Source organism: Petromyzon marinus, chromosome 6, assembly GCF_048934315.1.
Source record: "Petromyzon marinus isolate PM22_M1 ecotype Great Lakes invasive population chromosome 6, UKy_Petmar_22M1.pri1.0, whole genome shotgun sequence".
NCBI lineage: Eukaryota > Metazoa > Chordata > Hyperoartia > Petromyzontiformes > Petromyzontidae > Petromyzon > Petromyzon marinus.
Window position 1 is genome coordinate 5,897,120 of NC_133672.1, and position 17,723 is coordinate 5,914,842.

The window sequence follows — 17,723 nt, forward strand, 5'->3', positions numbered from 1 at the left end:
CTGCTGGCTGCCTTGCGCCATCATATCGAACTTGGCTGTGTTCCTGGCTCCTGCTCGCCCCTCTAAAAAAATAAAAGCCCGTACACTTTGTAACAGCTTAGGAGGCTGTATGGGACTTGCTTCTAAACGTGGTAGGGCAACCTGTTTTATAATGCACGATGGGAATTGGCAGCCGTCATCAAATGAGCACGGTGAGGGGGAAACTCGGCTGTGAAATGGTTGTGGAAACCGTGAGGGAAAGCACAGGCCGAGAGGAGATACAATTAAATCATGGAGGGGTCATTTCATCAACCATCAAGTGTTGAACCCCAAAGGAGACAATTGAAAATGAATATGGTTCTCTTACTCCAGGTTACAGATTGCTTGTCTTAATTCCTTGCCTCCTATCTCTCCCATTTCATTTTTCAAGGGCCCACTCTCACATTTCTTATCCCCTCCTTCGTCTCGCGTTCCCTTCTCGAATCTCTACTTTGCCTCTTTCGGCTGACTTGTCTCGCCAAAGCCTCGTCCTTTCTCTCTTTCTCTATTCACATGCCTTAGGTCTACGTGCACACCTTTGCACAGCATTTGGGCAACCCAGACTAGTCGGTGGGCCACGTGAGCGGCCCTCCTTCTCCTCAAGTGGGCCGCAGGCTTGAAACTGTCCTTGTGCACTAATCATAACCACCCCCCCCCACGCATCACCCTGGAGACACCTAGACCAGGCCACCACAAGGGGCTCCACGGGATGCATGTGTACGGCGGGCTGCAGGTTTCCCACCACTGCCTTTGCATCTCCTGCAATTTGTATTTGAACGTATTGGCAGTTTAAAAAAGCAAATTTTGTAAAAAAAAAATTTTATTTCCCGAGATTCGCAAGCCCAGTCAGAAAATCTTGTGGGGTGCGTCAAAATCAGTTCTTGTGATGTCGAAGCAGTCGGAAGAGGAAAGTTAGTTCAAATTTAGATTTTAGATTGTATTATGCGGACCGGTGTGTTATGCTGCACCGGTGTACTGCCAATATGTCCATTTATTATCTTTTGTGCATTCATGTACGGTTCTTGAGCGTGTGCGTCTATTCCCCTCGAGCACTTTCACGAAAGGGAAATCGATTTGCATTTGGTTCGACTTCGCCACAATTCAAATGATAACACCGTCGCAAAAAAAAAACCATGGCTTAACCCCAAAAAAATCTTCATAAAAGCGGCTCGTCAATGCGAAGAAGCGATGCTAGTCTTCAAGTTTATTTCAGTGCGCGCGGTTGGCAGCGGATCCTTTGTAAAACGATTATGATGACGTACAAGAGTTGTGGCGAGCTGCCAGACTACGACGCAGTCGGGAGCAGCTCCCTCGGTGCGCCCACCTGACACCCGCGGAGAAGCTGACCACGGGAAAGAAGAGGCCGTCCGTGTTGAAATTCTCGAACATGCCCTGCACGGGCTGCCCGTTGATGCGGAAGGAAATGCTGGGAATGTTGAGGTCCAGAAGGCAGCTCACCACGTCGTCCGCGCTCAGGACGTGCCGGTTGGGCGAGCCGACCGCGCGTGCGATGCGCCCTGTTCCGCCACATCGCAGCGCGGAGGGGGGATGGGGGGGGCGGTGGCGAGAGATGGCGACAGCAGCCGGTGAAAGACCCCAGCGAGGGAAACAAAATCAGAATCATTATTTATACTGGAGGAATCCGATTGAGCTATGAAGCTCTTTTTCACAGATGTCCAGTCGGGGCACGGGGTAAGAACGTTACAACAAACAATAACAACACAAAAACATGGTAGGAGTACAAAAACAAGCGAGCAATGTTCCAGCAAGGAGCACACACTCCACAATGTCTGTGTGTGTGCTTATACAGTAGTTCGATTCCCGCTCATGGCCAACATCGGTGACAAATATTTGAACCGGTTGTGGGCCTCCCCTACCTCTACTCAGCCTTATATGAGTACCTGGTGCGGTGAGCAAACATCGGAAATGGGGAGACAAAGGTGATCGGTGCGGTGTCTGCCATACAACCCATTCGTGCGCCGCTCCGGACTTCAAAGTACTCTCCCCAACAACCTTGAGTAGGCTACACGGGTCATATTTTCCCGTAATTGTTCAGCAACTATCTTAACAGTGAGCTCCTATTCACTATTGAAAGGTCACAAAAGTTCAAATCCTGGTTGAGAATTGACTGAACCCATCATTACTCCACGGTCAATAAAATAAGTACCGCACCACTTAGTGGGGAGTCAACAGTCATGAGAAATATCCTCCACTGGTTCACAGCGACCAAGAGAAACGAGTACAGCCTCCGCACCCCCCCCCCCCGCCCCCAACCCCGTATTCACTCGATCACTCACACACACAGCGTCTCCATGGGCGTCTAACTCTTGTGATTGACACGGGCGTGCGTGCGTGCGTGCGCGCGCTCACTCGCCACGGGCCTCCCCAACCCACCTGACCACAGGTGCAGGCCGTCGAAGCCGTAGGAGTAGAGGTCGTCCCCGACGCCGTTACCGCCCCAACCCTCTCCGCCGCCCGGGTACGGGGCGTAACCCTCCCCGTTGGCCCAGCCGACGCGCAGGTGTGTGGGCGCCGCCGTCACGTAGGGCTCCACGCTGTCCACTATCAGCTCGTAGTACCACTTGCGGTACTGAGCCGAGCCCTCGCTCACCCCCAGGTAAATGTTGGGGCGCATGCTGCGGAGGAGGGAGAGAAGAGAGAGCGCCGAGCGAGCGACAAGAGATGGTTGCCATTGAAGGTTATTTTGTTGACGCTTTCCAATCGAGGTGGCAAGCGTTGATTCATTAGATGTGCCCGGCTGTACGTCTGTTTGTCCGTCCCTCCATCTGTTTGTACGTTGTTTGTACGTATGTATGTAGAATAGATATGATACAATATAAATGCAAGATGCACAGTGCGATGCAAAGAGACAAACAGAGATGCAGAGACATATGGAGAAGAAGACAGGAGATGCAGAGAGAGAGAGACACGGTGATACAAAGAGACACACGGAGACTCGGAGACACACGGAGATGCAGAGGCAAACAGGAATATGCAGTGGGCAGCAGGGGAAAGTACAACAAAATTCATTGTTGTATTGTACCTTTATCCTCACAAATCCCGAACCTTCACCCTCCCATACTAACTAGCGTGGTGAAGTATCAAGACTGCCCAAAATTAATTTCAGCAGGCAAACACTTTGGTTTTATTTGACTTATCACACCTATACAGCAGTGTATCTGGTGCCTGTCATGGAAATGTGGAATTAACCACACCACTGGTTCAGGACCAACAACGGAGATTAGCACAACCCGTTAAACACGTAGGCTTTTAGCGAGCAATATTATGCATAATAAAAAACATTTTTGGGTTAGATCACGTAAATATAAATGTGTCGTTCATGCACCACCACCCGACACAGCCAATGAGTAAGGTTTGTAATGTAAACAACACGTGCCAACTAGTTACTACTTCAGCACACCGGTGTGTTGGAAAGTAAACCCACAACATTTACAATTTGAGTACAACGTTTCGCTGGTGATTACGACCAGCTTCATCAGGCGATTTGCCATAACTGCGCAGAAGTGTACCTCTTTCCAATGGTTATTTGAGGCAGAAACTGAGCTCTCTTCATAATCTAAACATACATTCTAAACGTTACCATATTTAAATGCTCAAGCCCCATTGAATAGTGTTACTCTTTAACCAGCCACGTGAGAATCACAGAGAACCTGGTGAGCATGTGCATGTATATATCTTATTTTCTGTGTGAACGCCATTATTCAGGGTGAGCTCATTAAGTCTCATACTGCTTGTTTACAAGGAGCTGTCGTTTGCTTTACTGCAAACGTTTACACAGGACTGCACCATTAAGTCGAGTGCATTCTATCACAATAATCTGCCTTTTACTTTGATTTTGGAGATTACTTACGGAGTTATGTATCATGGGTGAGCAATAGTGAAATAATCTGATCTGTACATCTGTACAAAAGCAGCATCATCAATAAAAATCTGTAAAATAATGAGAAAAGCCACCACAACAGAAAAAAAAAGATCGGGCTGGAAAACCGTACGTTTCAAACACCACGCAGAAAAAAATGTATAAAAATCACTCAAGACGACCACAATGCAGTTGTTCAGGAGCTTCTGATTATTTTCTTGTTGTTGCATAATGAACAAGGGCCGAGTGCTTTTTGTACACGCTTCTGTGCATTGTTTGACATTTAAAAGGATCATCAGTAATTCCAGGAAACCTTTGGTGCAGGCACCCTTCAATGGGAGTCGATCAACTTGATGATCATCTCACAATGCTGTGCGCCCAATGAGGGTTTGAGACACTGGCTCAAGCTTATTAATATCAGCGTCTTAAATCTTGTAAGCTTTTATACAGCTTTTGAAGACGTTCAATGGACATTTCGCAAGTCAGTGTTTCCACGCTCAAATGGACAAACTGAGAGAGCCAAAGGGTGGAACGCGCCCGAGAGGATGTCCACCACATGTATGGGGCGATGGAATTCTGCTCGCGTGCAGGAACTCGTTGCGTGTGTTGCAGAGCTTGAACTTAAAGGTGGCAGATGGCTTCGGGAAGCTTTCCTCCAGCAGTGAATAAGTCATGGCTGATAATAATGATGATTTACGTTTTAGCGATGTATGTGGAAGTTGCTTATTTTTTAGTGATCTCGCTCAAGGGGCTATACATTAAGCGTGCATCAACTTGTGTTTCGAGATTGCACACTTATAAAAGGGAACATTCAAATTATGGGTAGGCAGAACTTTCCACATTCTGAAACAGCACATTATAATGAAGCATATTCTTTTTGGTAAATTAAACTTATTATTTTTTTGTTTTTCTGAAGAAAAAAAATTGGCGCTAAGTTGTATGCTCGATGGGTGGTGGGATAATAAATTTGCACGTGCAGATTTGCCCCAGGGACCTCCAGCAGTCGACTGGGAACACTGTGGGGAAGGTAGTTCCTTTTATTTAGCAAATTATGTGTTTCATGAATTTTGTAATTAATTAGATAAAAGTGCAATAGTCCTGGGACGTGGCTATCCTCTGGGACAATGCCGTGAGTGTAGGTCCGCCCCATGCCTCCAAAGCCCTCAGAAACCAAACACAGCGTTCGTTTCACACATCTGTTGATGCTAATTATGAATATTTTTTTTTTATCTGATCTGAAATGCGATCTCAGTTCTGTACAGGCCACTTTATACATATCTATGTATACATGTAATGCATTTTCAATCTGTTCAGGGACCAACATTTTACTGTTGTTTGCTTATTAATGCTTTTGAAGGTATGTAAACAAATGAAAATTTTACATTTAATAATCCACACCTCCGATTAGCACGGTTGGCTACCTACGGTGCTCAAGAAGTTCAACATACGTTCATACAATATGTGATATTCTTTGGATCTTTCGGTAAAGCCACGTAGATAGATCAAATAATAAAAAATAATAAAAATAATAACTATATCACGACGTTTCGATCACAACACAAGCAATCGTCATCAGGTGAGAAATATCGCGGAAGAGCTGCTGAGAATATATCGTGGGAGCACTGCTAAGATACAATATGTAAATCTCACTTGTCAGTGTTTTCAAGGCACTGAACTATAAAGCAATATCACAAATTTAAAATCAGTCAGCCTCAACACCCTAAATAGGCCCTGCACAAGGGTCATTGCACTGAAAATGAGCTTGCTAAATATGCTCTTCTATTATAATGAAGGTGATGAGGTTTTTCATTTGCACACATAAGGAATTTACGAGGTGCGATATACTGCCCTTTGTCAATCCACAGCTGGACGAAGGCTTCCTCATCCCGTTTTAGTCATGGTGGTTTGTTTGGCCATACTTTACCATTCTGGTCAGAGTGGATTGGTGAAGGTAGAGTCTAAGATGAGTTCAGGATCAATCACCATCAACGGTAGCTGTGGCCACAATTTGAACTCTGGTTTCTGGGTTCATCGCGCAGTACGCTAACAACTGTGCCACTCTTCCACCCCCAATTCCAGGAATTGGGAGCTCATAAATACGAAGCAACACCAAGGTTTTAGGATTACATTAAAATCATGTGTGGATTCTAATAATCGTGCAATATGAAACACGTGTGAGTGCAAGCGTGCCTCTCAATCCACCTGGTAACGTTGTTCACCAGTCGGGTCTGTAACAGGAGGTCACGTCCGGGTAGCAGGTTGTCACAGATAAGGTTTTGGTTGGCCCTGACTGCCACGCCATTACATTCGCAGAGTGAGCACAGCACATCCAGAACCTGCAAGAGCGTTTGCACACACAAAGACAGAGGCACACACGCATGCAAAAAGAGTGTATGCGCAAATTGCGTAGACAGGCAGGCAAACGTTCTGAGATGTACCAGGTGCAAACACGAAAAGAAATATCTTTAGATGGCTGGGTGGCTTACAGAGGTCAGAGCACTGAGATCACTGCTGAGATTCTGGATTTGACTCCAGCAGACAGCCACCTGTGATTACTTGAGGTTCTCAAGTGTAGTGAGCTAATGGTCTCAACCACATCACCAACTGCTTCGTAAACCCCCCACCCACCCCCCCCCCCATCATATTAAATGAGATTTATCTTATAATTTGACGGAGAGTTCTAGTTCTGAGAGTTGTAAAAAGGGTGATGGCACTGATCTACAAGAGTTATAAATGGACATATCACGTAATGACATTTCAAACAAAAATATTTCACTGCACTTTTTACCCAGGCGGGAAGCCTCACAGAGTTTCATGACAAATTTTTCAGGTTCCTACAAGGTTTTCGAAGTAATAGGCAATAGTTTTTTTTTACGTATAATCCCACTGTGCAACAGAGGGCATGTATTTTCACCCTTAATACACCCACAGTAATAATTAGGGTGTTTTTTATTCGAACCGTCAACCCTTGCACCAAACGGCAAACGCGTTACAGCTGCGCCGTGTCACGGCCAAAACGACACTAATAATATACATTCAGATTGCATACTTGATAGGAAGCTAATAGCAAAGTTGCCAGAAAATTAAGGGGGAAAAAACACATTTATATATTTTATATTTTACCTATTCAGCCTTCTATACTTTAGAGGCAAGTCCCGTTGGGCAAGTACCTATTAAGGCCAGCCCACCGTAGAGTGGTAAGTCTAGTGCCATGGATACCCAGCCACCTTGGTATTCCTAATGCTGATATTATTCACACCACATAAAGCAGTCATTTTAGGCCGATATAGCACTTAATGTAGTGGCCAAGACCAAGACCAGACACAAATTGGCAAATTGCATGCATGGCCAGGAATTACATCGAGGTGGCCTGGATCGTAGTGTGTTGTAGTAAGTACTGTAACACACACACACATAAGAGTCGTTTTCTTTGGCACAGTAACATTTTGGCAATAAATAAATATAATTCCTACAATGCTCACTTGAGCTGCAGATAGTTTTAAGATAGAAATGCAAACGTAATTCATTTAAAAAAAATTACAACGCAAAATGAGTAAAAAATATATCGTAAATGTCATTTGTTGCCTCTTGAGCCAACAGTAAGAAAAGGACGTGACTTCGTGAGATGTCCCAAGCAGAAAAAATAATGATGCAATTTCACAGCACAACAGCCAGGGGAGATGTTTTTGGCATGAGTATGAGAATTTGATTGATCTGAATTTGCACTGCAATGATTTAAATGTGCAATTCAGTGCTCTAACAGAAAATGTACAAACCCTTAAATTTCAAGTAACAAAGGACTGCAGAAATATATGGGAAGTTTTTTATGATATTTTATGTATTTTATCTGCTTGTGTTGCTTAGCTGTAATATGGAATATTTTGCCAAGGTTCTGCTGACTTTAGCAAAAAGAACAATGACGTTATATTATGGGCGTCCATGAGGCTTTGCCCTGAGGTGAAGAAGCTCTTTATATTGACTACAGCAGCAGAAAATACATCGGTGCAGCACGTCGAGGGCCTTCTTGCGAGCGCGATGGGCCGCGTTCAGACAAACCGGACTCCACAATTGTCATAGACACCGTCTCTCTCTAATAAAATGCGAGCAAATGTGATTGACGAATGGGCAGCAGTGATACAGAGATAGAAAACGGCCACCGGTCAATGGTAGTTCAGTTCCGTATCACTGCTGCCTGTCAGTAGGTCGCATTTGCTTAAATCTATGTTGATGATGATCTAAGACAAGAGGAGCAGAATGCACTTCTTCAGGAACTGCCGATAGTTTTTGCATATGCGTCGAGGACTTTCGTTTTTTTACACACATGTCTGCGTGTTGTTTGAAATGTGTGGATTTTCCAGCCTGCATTCATATTCTGTTATGATGGGGATTTTCCCAACGTTTACAGGTTCGATTTGATAACAGCACTTCTTTATTGCCACGGATTGCCCGACAGCTCCATAACTGGTCTTTCCTCTCCTTTACTCCCCACAATAATTTCTCCCAGATGCCCAGCGCCCTGCGTTATCATGCTCCTCTCTCGACCTCTGCTTCTGGTCATCCCCAAGCTTCCTCCTTTTGTGCCCCTCACACTCCTCCTGATAGACACCTCGACCCGATCCCACCAAATCTCTGCCCCTCACACTCCTCCTGATAGACATCTCAACCCGATCCCACCAAATCTCTGTCCCTCACACTCCTCCTGATAGACACTTCAACCCGATCCCACCAAATCTCTGCCCCTCACAATCCTCCTGATAGACACTTCAACCCGATCCCACCAAATGTCTGTCCCTCACACTCCTTCTGATGGACACCTCGACCCGATCCCATCAAATCTCTGTCCCTCACACTCATCCTGATACACACTTCAACCCGATCCCACCAAATCTCTGTGCGTCACACTCCTCCTGATAAACACCTCGACCCGATCCCACCAAATCTCTGTCCCTCACACTCCTCCTGATAGACACTTCAACCCGATCCCACCAAATCTCTGTCCCTCACACTCCTCCTGATAGACACTTCAACCCAATCCCACCAAATCTCTGCCCCTCACACTCCTTCTGATAGACACTTCAACCCGATCCCACCAAATCGCTGTCCCTCACACTCCTCCTGATAGACACTTCAACCCGATCCCACCAAATCTCTGCCCCTCACACTCCTCCTGATAGACACTTCAACCCGATCCCACCAAATCTCTGTCCCTCACACTCCTCCTGAAAGACACTTCAACCCGATCCCACCAAATCTCTGTCCCTCACACTCCTCCTGATAGACACCTAGACCCGATCCCATCAAATCTCTGCCCCTCACACTCCTCCTGATAGACACCTCAACCCGATCCCACCAAATCTCTGCCCCTCACACTCCTCCTGATAGACACCTCAACCCAATCCCAACAAATCGCTGTCCCTCACACTCCTCCTGATAGACACTTCAACCCGATCCCACCAAATCTCTGCCCCTCACACTCCTCCTGATAGACACCTCAACCCAATCCCAACAAATCGCTGTCCCTCACACTCATCCTGATAGACACCTCAACCCGATCCCACCAAATCGCCTTTCCAGCCTTTACACCTCCCACTCGGCACTCCTCCGTACCCTGCACCGCATCCACTTTCGATCGTCCCCTCGCCTGTCCCTCATTAAACTATCCACTCGTTGCCCCTTCCAACTACCTCGACATCTACAATCCCACCATTATCTCAATTTTCATCACCTGCACCCTCACCATGAACACCGATGCACCACATTACCGTAATCCATAACGGCACCCTTGTTCACCATCAGCCTTATCGTGACATTTATTACCCTCCACACATCCTCAGTTGTATTATCATTTACATCATCAGTCACATCACCTCCACTTTCCTTTGTAACCACCCTATCGCATCCACTCAATTGGAGGTGTCAACAATCAAAATGTTATACCATTGAAATGTCGTACCAATACGAGTAGTGCCCTCATGAATAAATTGAACTGTTTACGTTTCATCATTAGACCTCCTTTTGCCAGTACCAAAATATAATAAAAGGGTTTTCCCATTTTTTTTTATTTTAAACAATCATCATCACTGATGGTATGTTTACTTTCTGGGACAAGAAACACAGAGGTGTAACAGCAAAGCACGGAAGGGGGAGGGTAGCCCAGCGTGTAGCAATTATAGTGATCGTTTACCGCTGGGCACCACATTGACTTCTCGCCAACAGAATAATGACTCGAGCCCGCAGCTAACACGGCCGGTAAGTGACAGCCGCCCCGAGAAAACTGGCGGTGCGTATCGTGGCAGAGCGCCGAGTTAGAATGGGGTGTGGGGTGAGCTGGAGGTCCACAAAGCTCACCTCCAGGTCCTAGGCTCCCACGTCTGAGGACTCATTCACGCGCCTCCTCCACGACAAGTCGAAGCACTTGACTCTACCGTGCATGCCGGGCGGCACTGTGGCCGGGCTCGCAGAAGGTGGCCGCTACATCTCCCAGTCAGGGGTTGAGCGTGCCCATTCCGCCACTTTTTGAGACGTCAACAGTGATGAACTTGTGGAAACACTCGTCTCTGCCGTGACCAAAGTAGGATTTGCACTTCGGCCTTACGGGCGACAGCGGAAATGTATGCGTGATTTTGAACTTCCTTTACACTGTACGTAGCGAACCGTGCTAACCGTAGGTGAGGAAATAAGCAGCATTGCTTATTTGAGTGTGGAACTATTTCCATTTATACAGTTTCAACAGAACACTTAATAAAATTTGGCTAATTTCTTTGTTGAGCGCTGTATATTTTAGCCTAAGATTTTCTAAGACTAAAATATCCACCGCACTTCTAATTGAGGCCCCTCAAATAGAAGTGCGACATCTGGGAAACGAGACCCAAGGTATTTCTCAGAAGCACACGCCACCCCGCTTGCAAAAATGTACCGTGGTTCCTGCACCATAATTTATCCAGCATGATGAAGTGCCTCATTTAGAATGAGATGTGTGCATCTCAATAGAGCTACGATATATAGAGAGGGGGAAACATGGCAAATACTGATGCTTTACTTAATCTTACTTTACCAACATTCATACGTATAAAAAAATCCTCCACGAAAACCGTGCTACTGTGCATTTTTTTGTAAAGCCATTTGTTTTCTTACATCTCGAAGGACCAGAAAAAAACATTTGCTATGATTCAAACCACAACTCCTCCGCCTTGCCCTGACAACAGTGCCAATTCACATCGCCTGTGTTACCGCCATGGGGGCCGTCCATAAATGACGTCACGCAATTTTGGACGATTTTTGACCCCCCCCCTCGTCACATGGTGTAACAAAAAGTCAGACCCCCCCTTCAAATATGACGTCACAAAGCTCTGCCCCCCCCCCCCAAAACCATATTTCCATTTTGAAAATAAAACATGCTTCAAATGGCTTTAAACTATTGTCACTGTAGTGCGTATTTAATGTGGCGCTGCACTCTGATGTTGTAGGAGTGTTGCAATAACAATTAGTGTTGTTATAACAATTCTATATTTATTTAAAGTTACGCATTTTGATGTGACGTCGCATTTCTCAACCCCCCGCCCCCCCCCCATCGTCACACATCGTCACAAATGTCTGAACCCCGCCCCCCCCAGGTGCGTGACGTCATTTATGGACGGCCCCATAGCAGCATTGCAAACAATAAAGTTAAGCTCTTCTTAGCAACGCAAAGGTGACAGGAATTCCACACATCACAACTCTCTCGATACCACATTGCAGGCTCTGCCACTCAACAGCAAATATCTACGTGGCTGCAGATAGACGGTCCGATGCGAATCCACGCTTCGGGGTCGACATTTCATCTAGAACACTGGACTCACAACTGGAAGGGTTATGAGTTCAAATACGATGGGGTCGAATCAGTCGATAATCAACTTTGGTTTGATAAAAACAAAAGCACTACTCTGTGGGAAGCCAACATTGGTTCGCCCAGAAAGAAAATTGCCCTTGCCATGAGAATGCAATTTTTTTTACAGATATAGTCGCAGTGTTAAGTTAATAAATACTCCCAATAATTGATTGCATCAGCATGATCATCATAATTTTGAGTCTGTTTGGTTGAATTAACAGATTACAACATTCTGTTCCATCTGCTTCACTTTTCTTTATCTCTCTCCCCCATTTATTCCAATTGTGCTGTCGGCGTCGTGTTCAAGTGAAAAAGAATCAATTCGGAAATCTCACGCAGAATTCCACTCCATGTGTCATTGGGTGCAATTCTGGATAATCCCATGCACTCCGCTATGAGATTATCTGCAGTATAAAAAAGTCAGACTTTTGATGTTTTAGTTTTAATTCCTTGTGCTAATTTTTACCAGACACGTTTAATGGGATGGCTTTTCGTGCAGTTGTTGGTAAAACCAGGCTGAGACTCATCAACTTGCTGCACTTGAGAACCCATTGTTACACCGGCGGCTGTCTGGATTCAAATCCAGGTTATCTGACTGTGTCGCTCAGTACTCTGAGCTTTCAGCCTCCCGACCACCCCACAATGCCTTTTTCAAAGACATATCAAAAAGTATCCATCATTGTGAAGTACATTATAATGCCGACTCGCCTGAATCCAGAAACCTTAATGAACACGGACCTATAACAGAAGAACAACCTTAACAAGTGTGCTATCAATTCGTATGAGCACATTTCTAAACCGTTATGTTCATTTATGGACATTCTTGATAAATTCTGTTCTCTTTATGCCATTAGTTTCATGCTGGGGGGAACGTGCTAAAAATCCCCCCGAGGTGCAAGCGGTGGGGGTGGGGGGGTGTGAAAACACCCAATGTGGCCTCCTGCTTAATGGAACACGATTGCTGATTTAAAGTGTCTCTCCACTCGCAGCACGGGCACTGTGAGTGCAAAACACCCGGGATCACCGAAGCGTAGCTTAACAGCACTTTCCCTTATCGTGGGGCCCATCCCAACTCTCATCTCCCGAAAATGCAATTTAGCACGCACATCCCCCAATCATATAACCAGTGCTGCGTGCAGAGACACGTGGAAAGCCAGCCTCATTCGCCAGCAACACACACAGCGTGCTTCATCCCAAAGCCACCGGCATAGTGCAGTGGTAGAATAAATATTAAGAGAAAAAACAATATTACAAATTGAACAACATGGTTACATAACATTCCCCGAGATTGTCCATGGCGTGGCACATTAAACTACGCGTCGCACGTAGCGATGGTGCTGCATTGATAACCTCGGCAATGGATTAAACGGCGAGCAGAACTGGCGAGATTCCCGCATACGCACACGCCCCTGGTTGTCCGTTGAGATGCATGACCGCTACTCTCCAGGCATCAACACCATTGGGGATTGTAATTTTAATTGTTTTTGCTCCATCCGGAATTGGCACTCTCAGGAGCATTCTCGCCGCAGCACAACTCTGAGTTGTTTGCTCGAGTCATCTGTAAGGGGAGCTTCGCCGCGGCTGTGGTTGTCGGAGGCAAGAAGAGAAAGGGAGGTGGGGGAGAAGAGAGTGCTGGAGGGTTTGGGATTTGGGTTAGGAGCGGTTGTGAGGAGAGGCGGGGGGAGGGCGGGGGGCTGGAGTGAAAAAAAAATGGTTATCATGCGGAAGACATAACGCAGGCACGGCACGCGTGGATTAAGTGCTGCTGCCCCTCGGCTACAGTCCCAGGATTTATCGGCACTGCGGCTGCGGGGGGCCTGCCCCGCCCGTCGGAAGCCTCCACACACGCGCGTCTGTGCGCGCACGCACGCACAGACGCGCGTGTGCGCACAGGAGGCACGCGTGCTCAACACAGACGATCGCACACACAATGCGGCTGTAACAGCGCTGCCCCGGAGGGGTTGGAGGGGAGGGGGCCGGCCTTTTTGCTGAAGCGAGGCTCGCAGACGGCAAAGCGAATCTGCGAGGCAGACGGCCGGGCAGGCGGGCGAGAGAGAGAGAGAGGGAGGAGGAGGAGGGCGCGCCGAGGTGTCGTCGGAGCCACGATCGCGTGAGCGCGGGCGCGCCACGGCAGATGAAAATCGGTGGCCGACGTTAGCGAGGAAAGGGGGCAACGTGCGCGTGGAAATGCAAGAAGGTCACGCGCTGCCAAGAGAGCTTGCGGCAGTCACTATTGGGTACACCTGTTGGGGTCCAGTAAAAATCGAATTTTCGAAAGAGCAGGTGGCGATATAAATAGTGTTAATATTACGAGGGCTAGTAACCCTATATTTAGCATGTGAATCCACGCCGAGTCTCAAGACTCGTTTTCAGGAGGGTCCTACTTCAATGTATTTTGTCCATTTCCCTCGAGAGTAATGTGGAATGACAACGGAGTGCCTGTACATTCGAGGAGATAAACAGTACAAAATATTTTTTTAAACATCAGCAACCCACTCGCTGAGGCTGCTATAGACTGCCCACAGCCATAGCCCAAGAGATTTTGAGTCTCATTCCCCTGATAGAAATCTGCATGACCCACGAACACCGCTTTATTAGACGCATATACCACCACGCCCGGCGAACGTGCCACGGAATATTCCACAGCAAATTTAAACAACAGTCAAACGATGCAGTCACCCCATTGCAGACACGCTCCGTGTTTGTTTATTTTCACTGGGAACTGCGGTGCGCTGCAGTTACGCGTTATTTTTTTTTTATTGAAGTACCAGGCCCTGGTTGGTCACCTCCTCTCTCACTACGCGACACGACGCACACGCACCGCAAACTCCCCACTAACGGCACCTTATGGTTGCGTCCGTGCTTGTCCAGGAGGGAGATGATGGAGGTGATGTGAGCCTCCTTGATGATGTTCAGCGCCTCGGGGCTCTCGATGAGGACACAGTGAAGCACCTCCAGAATGCCTGGCGCGGATACATTTTGTCGACATTGAAGGAATTTTACTTGGGAATCGCCGACGATCAACGCGTTGCGTTTTTTTTTAGTTTTTTTAAAAAAGGTCAGCAAGCACAACGGTGCCGCTGTGTCTCCATCGAAATATTGAACTCCATCCGTGTGTGCCGACTGAATCCTAATCGGTGCATTTAGCTGTCCACAAATTGTCGTGTGAAAATTAGTTCTTTGTTCCGTCACTTTGCAAAGGTATCTTTAGTTGCAGTGCAAAATTGAGACGGGTAAACACAACCTATTTTATTATATTTCCTCAAAATTGCGATTTCACTATTGGTGTCATGGGATGCACGGGACTGTCCAATGAAACACTGAGAATGGTGCTCATCTCTATCGCAGCCTTGAGCCAGTGGTGGAAATTCCACATTTATATGGTGGGGGCTGTCTCTCCAGGGGAACACTCAATTTTGAATTCTCACTCTTCATAGCATAAAGGTAGTTACAGACGTATATGTCGAATGAAATAAGCATCGAACACACGGCACATTATGGCTGGATTTAATGTACACAATAAAAAGGCTCACGAGTTTTCTATGGCTATAAAAATCAACAGCAATAGACAGAATTTTCACAACACAAATATTAATCGTCTTATGATGACAATAAGAAGAACATTTGCAAACCTCTACTTTCCTTTGTATATAAAGCTTGAATGTCTCTACCGTGTTTCACCTGGCTAAAAATATATAGTTTCCGGCAAAGAGCACACCCACATCTTTATAAATACGCAACATTGCAATAAGATGATTTTTTTTTTAATGAGCATGGCACACACGGCCCAGTAAATGGGATTAAGCAGAAGTCTGGAAGTCTAAGAGGTAATTACTGTATTAAAAAGTAGTTGGGAGTCACTTGGCCCGAATGCTGATTTCTAGTTAAAGCATTGTTACATTACATTCCTCCCGGGAAACGAAGTCAAATATAGCACTCATTGCTCAATTCATGACTTTTCCTTAATTTCAATACGACCACAATCACACCACACCATTAACCGGTGTCGTTAAGGGTCTCCACTTACAGTGCATTAAGGCTCAGCAGTTAACCCAGGCAATGGATGGAGGGAGGGAGTCTCTCTCCAGCAGCAAAACTAAGAGTGACGTGGAGGTGGTGATGAAGAGGAGCCCATTGGGGCCTGGTAAAGCAGTTCAGGTATAAGGCCATGCTGTGGCTCGGGCAATGTTTGTCGAAATGGCACAGAAACTACGATAGCAGGCCACGTTAATTTTAACCCAATACGTGTTTACGTAGATAAAGACCTTTATTTAAATGCAGGTGACAGGTGCAGTCAAAACACAAGATAATGCCTACAACAAGAAGAGATTTTTGGGGGTAGATAAATCACCCAATATGTGATTAAGGCTACTGTATTTATATTTACACTGGACTATGGCACGCCGGTTAGGCTTCTTATTAAAGTGTGAGTGATTCGGCAAACAACAGAAGTTCAGCAGATATACCATTGCTGATCACAGCAGTAGCTCTCAGAGGTGGTGAATGTGACAGTGGTGGAGACTTATGAGGTGCTCGGGGTTTTTCCCTTTTTGAGGATGGGTGAAATTGCAGCTCCCAGGAGGGTTAGTGTCATGTAGCTGAGCAAGCTGATGTATAATTGATGTAGAGAACATTTTCACATCGAGTTTCTTAACGGCCGTCAAAAAGATTACGGAGATTTTATCATTCGATTCGAGGTCATTCATCTAATCAGGTGACTGAACTTACAAAGCTGAACGAACACAGTGTCAATAGTTACATGGGAGAACATTGTTGTGTTTAAAAAAAAAATCATAACCATTTGAGCACTTCATACATTTGGCTGTTTAACACCAGCACATTGTAGTATATTGCAAATGATGTATTTGCCTCCCCTGTGCAGCAGCCTTCGAAGTTGACAGCGAGCGTCCACACTCTCCTATCCAGACATCACAAGGGGACCCCAGGAACACCGAGCCATCAACCCCATGAAACACTACTTTGTTAGGAGCGAGGCTCCCAAGTACCTATCGACAATAAAAATATATATACATTCTTAGTACGCCAGAGCTGATGTCCTATTGAGTTTACCACATAACATCAACTATATTAAGCACAAACAACATTTCTCGGTGGTCCACTAAAGTGCATGTTATGTTCGTATTAATTATCTTACCAAAATGCATATCGTTTATATACATACATTATTTTTCCCCAGGGCAATACAGGCACATGTACTATTTGGGGAATAGGCCAAGCGTGCCAGTCCAAATTAGTCAAATTTGAAAAACTGCTCAAGGAATTACTTCATTGGGTAAGGCCACGTGGCAAACATTGCAACCTCCTGGCAGACAATACCCATCTGTGAAACATCTCGTCACGGTGATGAGATGTTAACTCCTTCGCCTGGTATGGAGGACGTTGTGGGTTCAGTCCTGCCCCTGACACCCGTACAGTATATTTGGAGTTTGCATGTTTTGCCCATGGTCGCGTGGATTTTTCTCTAGGTATTCTGTTTCCCTCCACATTTAGAAACATGTGCTTAGATTATTTAGCTGCTATACATTTCCACATGATAGCCGCTTCGTTGAGCTATCATGTGGCGAGGTTGCTACGAAAGAGCTATATAACTCAGTGGGCCTTACCTGGTAAAATAAAAAGCTTTTAGTAATCACCTTGCACTTTAAAAACGGGGCAAATAATACAAGAACTAAAATATTCCTATTTTTTACAAACACAACAGATATATAATAAAAAAAAATGTAAGCACGCACATACATACATTGTATAACTGTTAATTAAAAGCATATATAAACTATCAGGGCTGGTTGTGATGTAAACATGAAACACAGTATTGACACTTTGTAGTCGCATTGATAATATAATTTGTGCCCTCCTATCACGGCACATACATCGGCCAGGTGGCTCAGTGGTAGAGTGACTGGCTCACAATCGGAAAGTTGCGAGTTGAAATCATGG

General features: G+C 45.8%; 1 protein-coding gene across 13 annotated transcripts in view; it reads right to left on the reverse strand.

Moving 5' to 3' along the window:
* The window catches only part of LOC116939631 (ryanodine receptor 2-like), a 332,153-nt gene that overhangs the window by 184,015 nt on the left and 130,415 nt on the right, over positions 1–17,723 (reverse strand). For all 13 annotated transcript variants that reach the window (XM_032948287.2, XM_076062962.1, XM_076062947.1 and 10 more), the window contains 4 exons: positions 14,610–14,728; positions 6,101–6,234; positions 2,413–2,654; positions 1,343–1,535 (listed from right to left, as the gene is read on the reverse strand). In XM_032948287.2, coding sequence (XP_032804178.2) covers positions 1,343–1,535; positions 2,413–2,654; positions 6,101–6,234; positions 14,610–14,728 — 688 coding nt within the window. The remainder of the gene's footprint in view (positions 1–1,342; positions 1,536–2,412; positions 2,655–6,100; positions 6,235–14,609; positions 14,729–17,723) is intronic.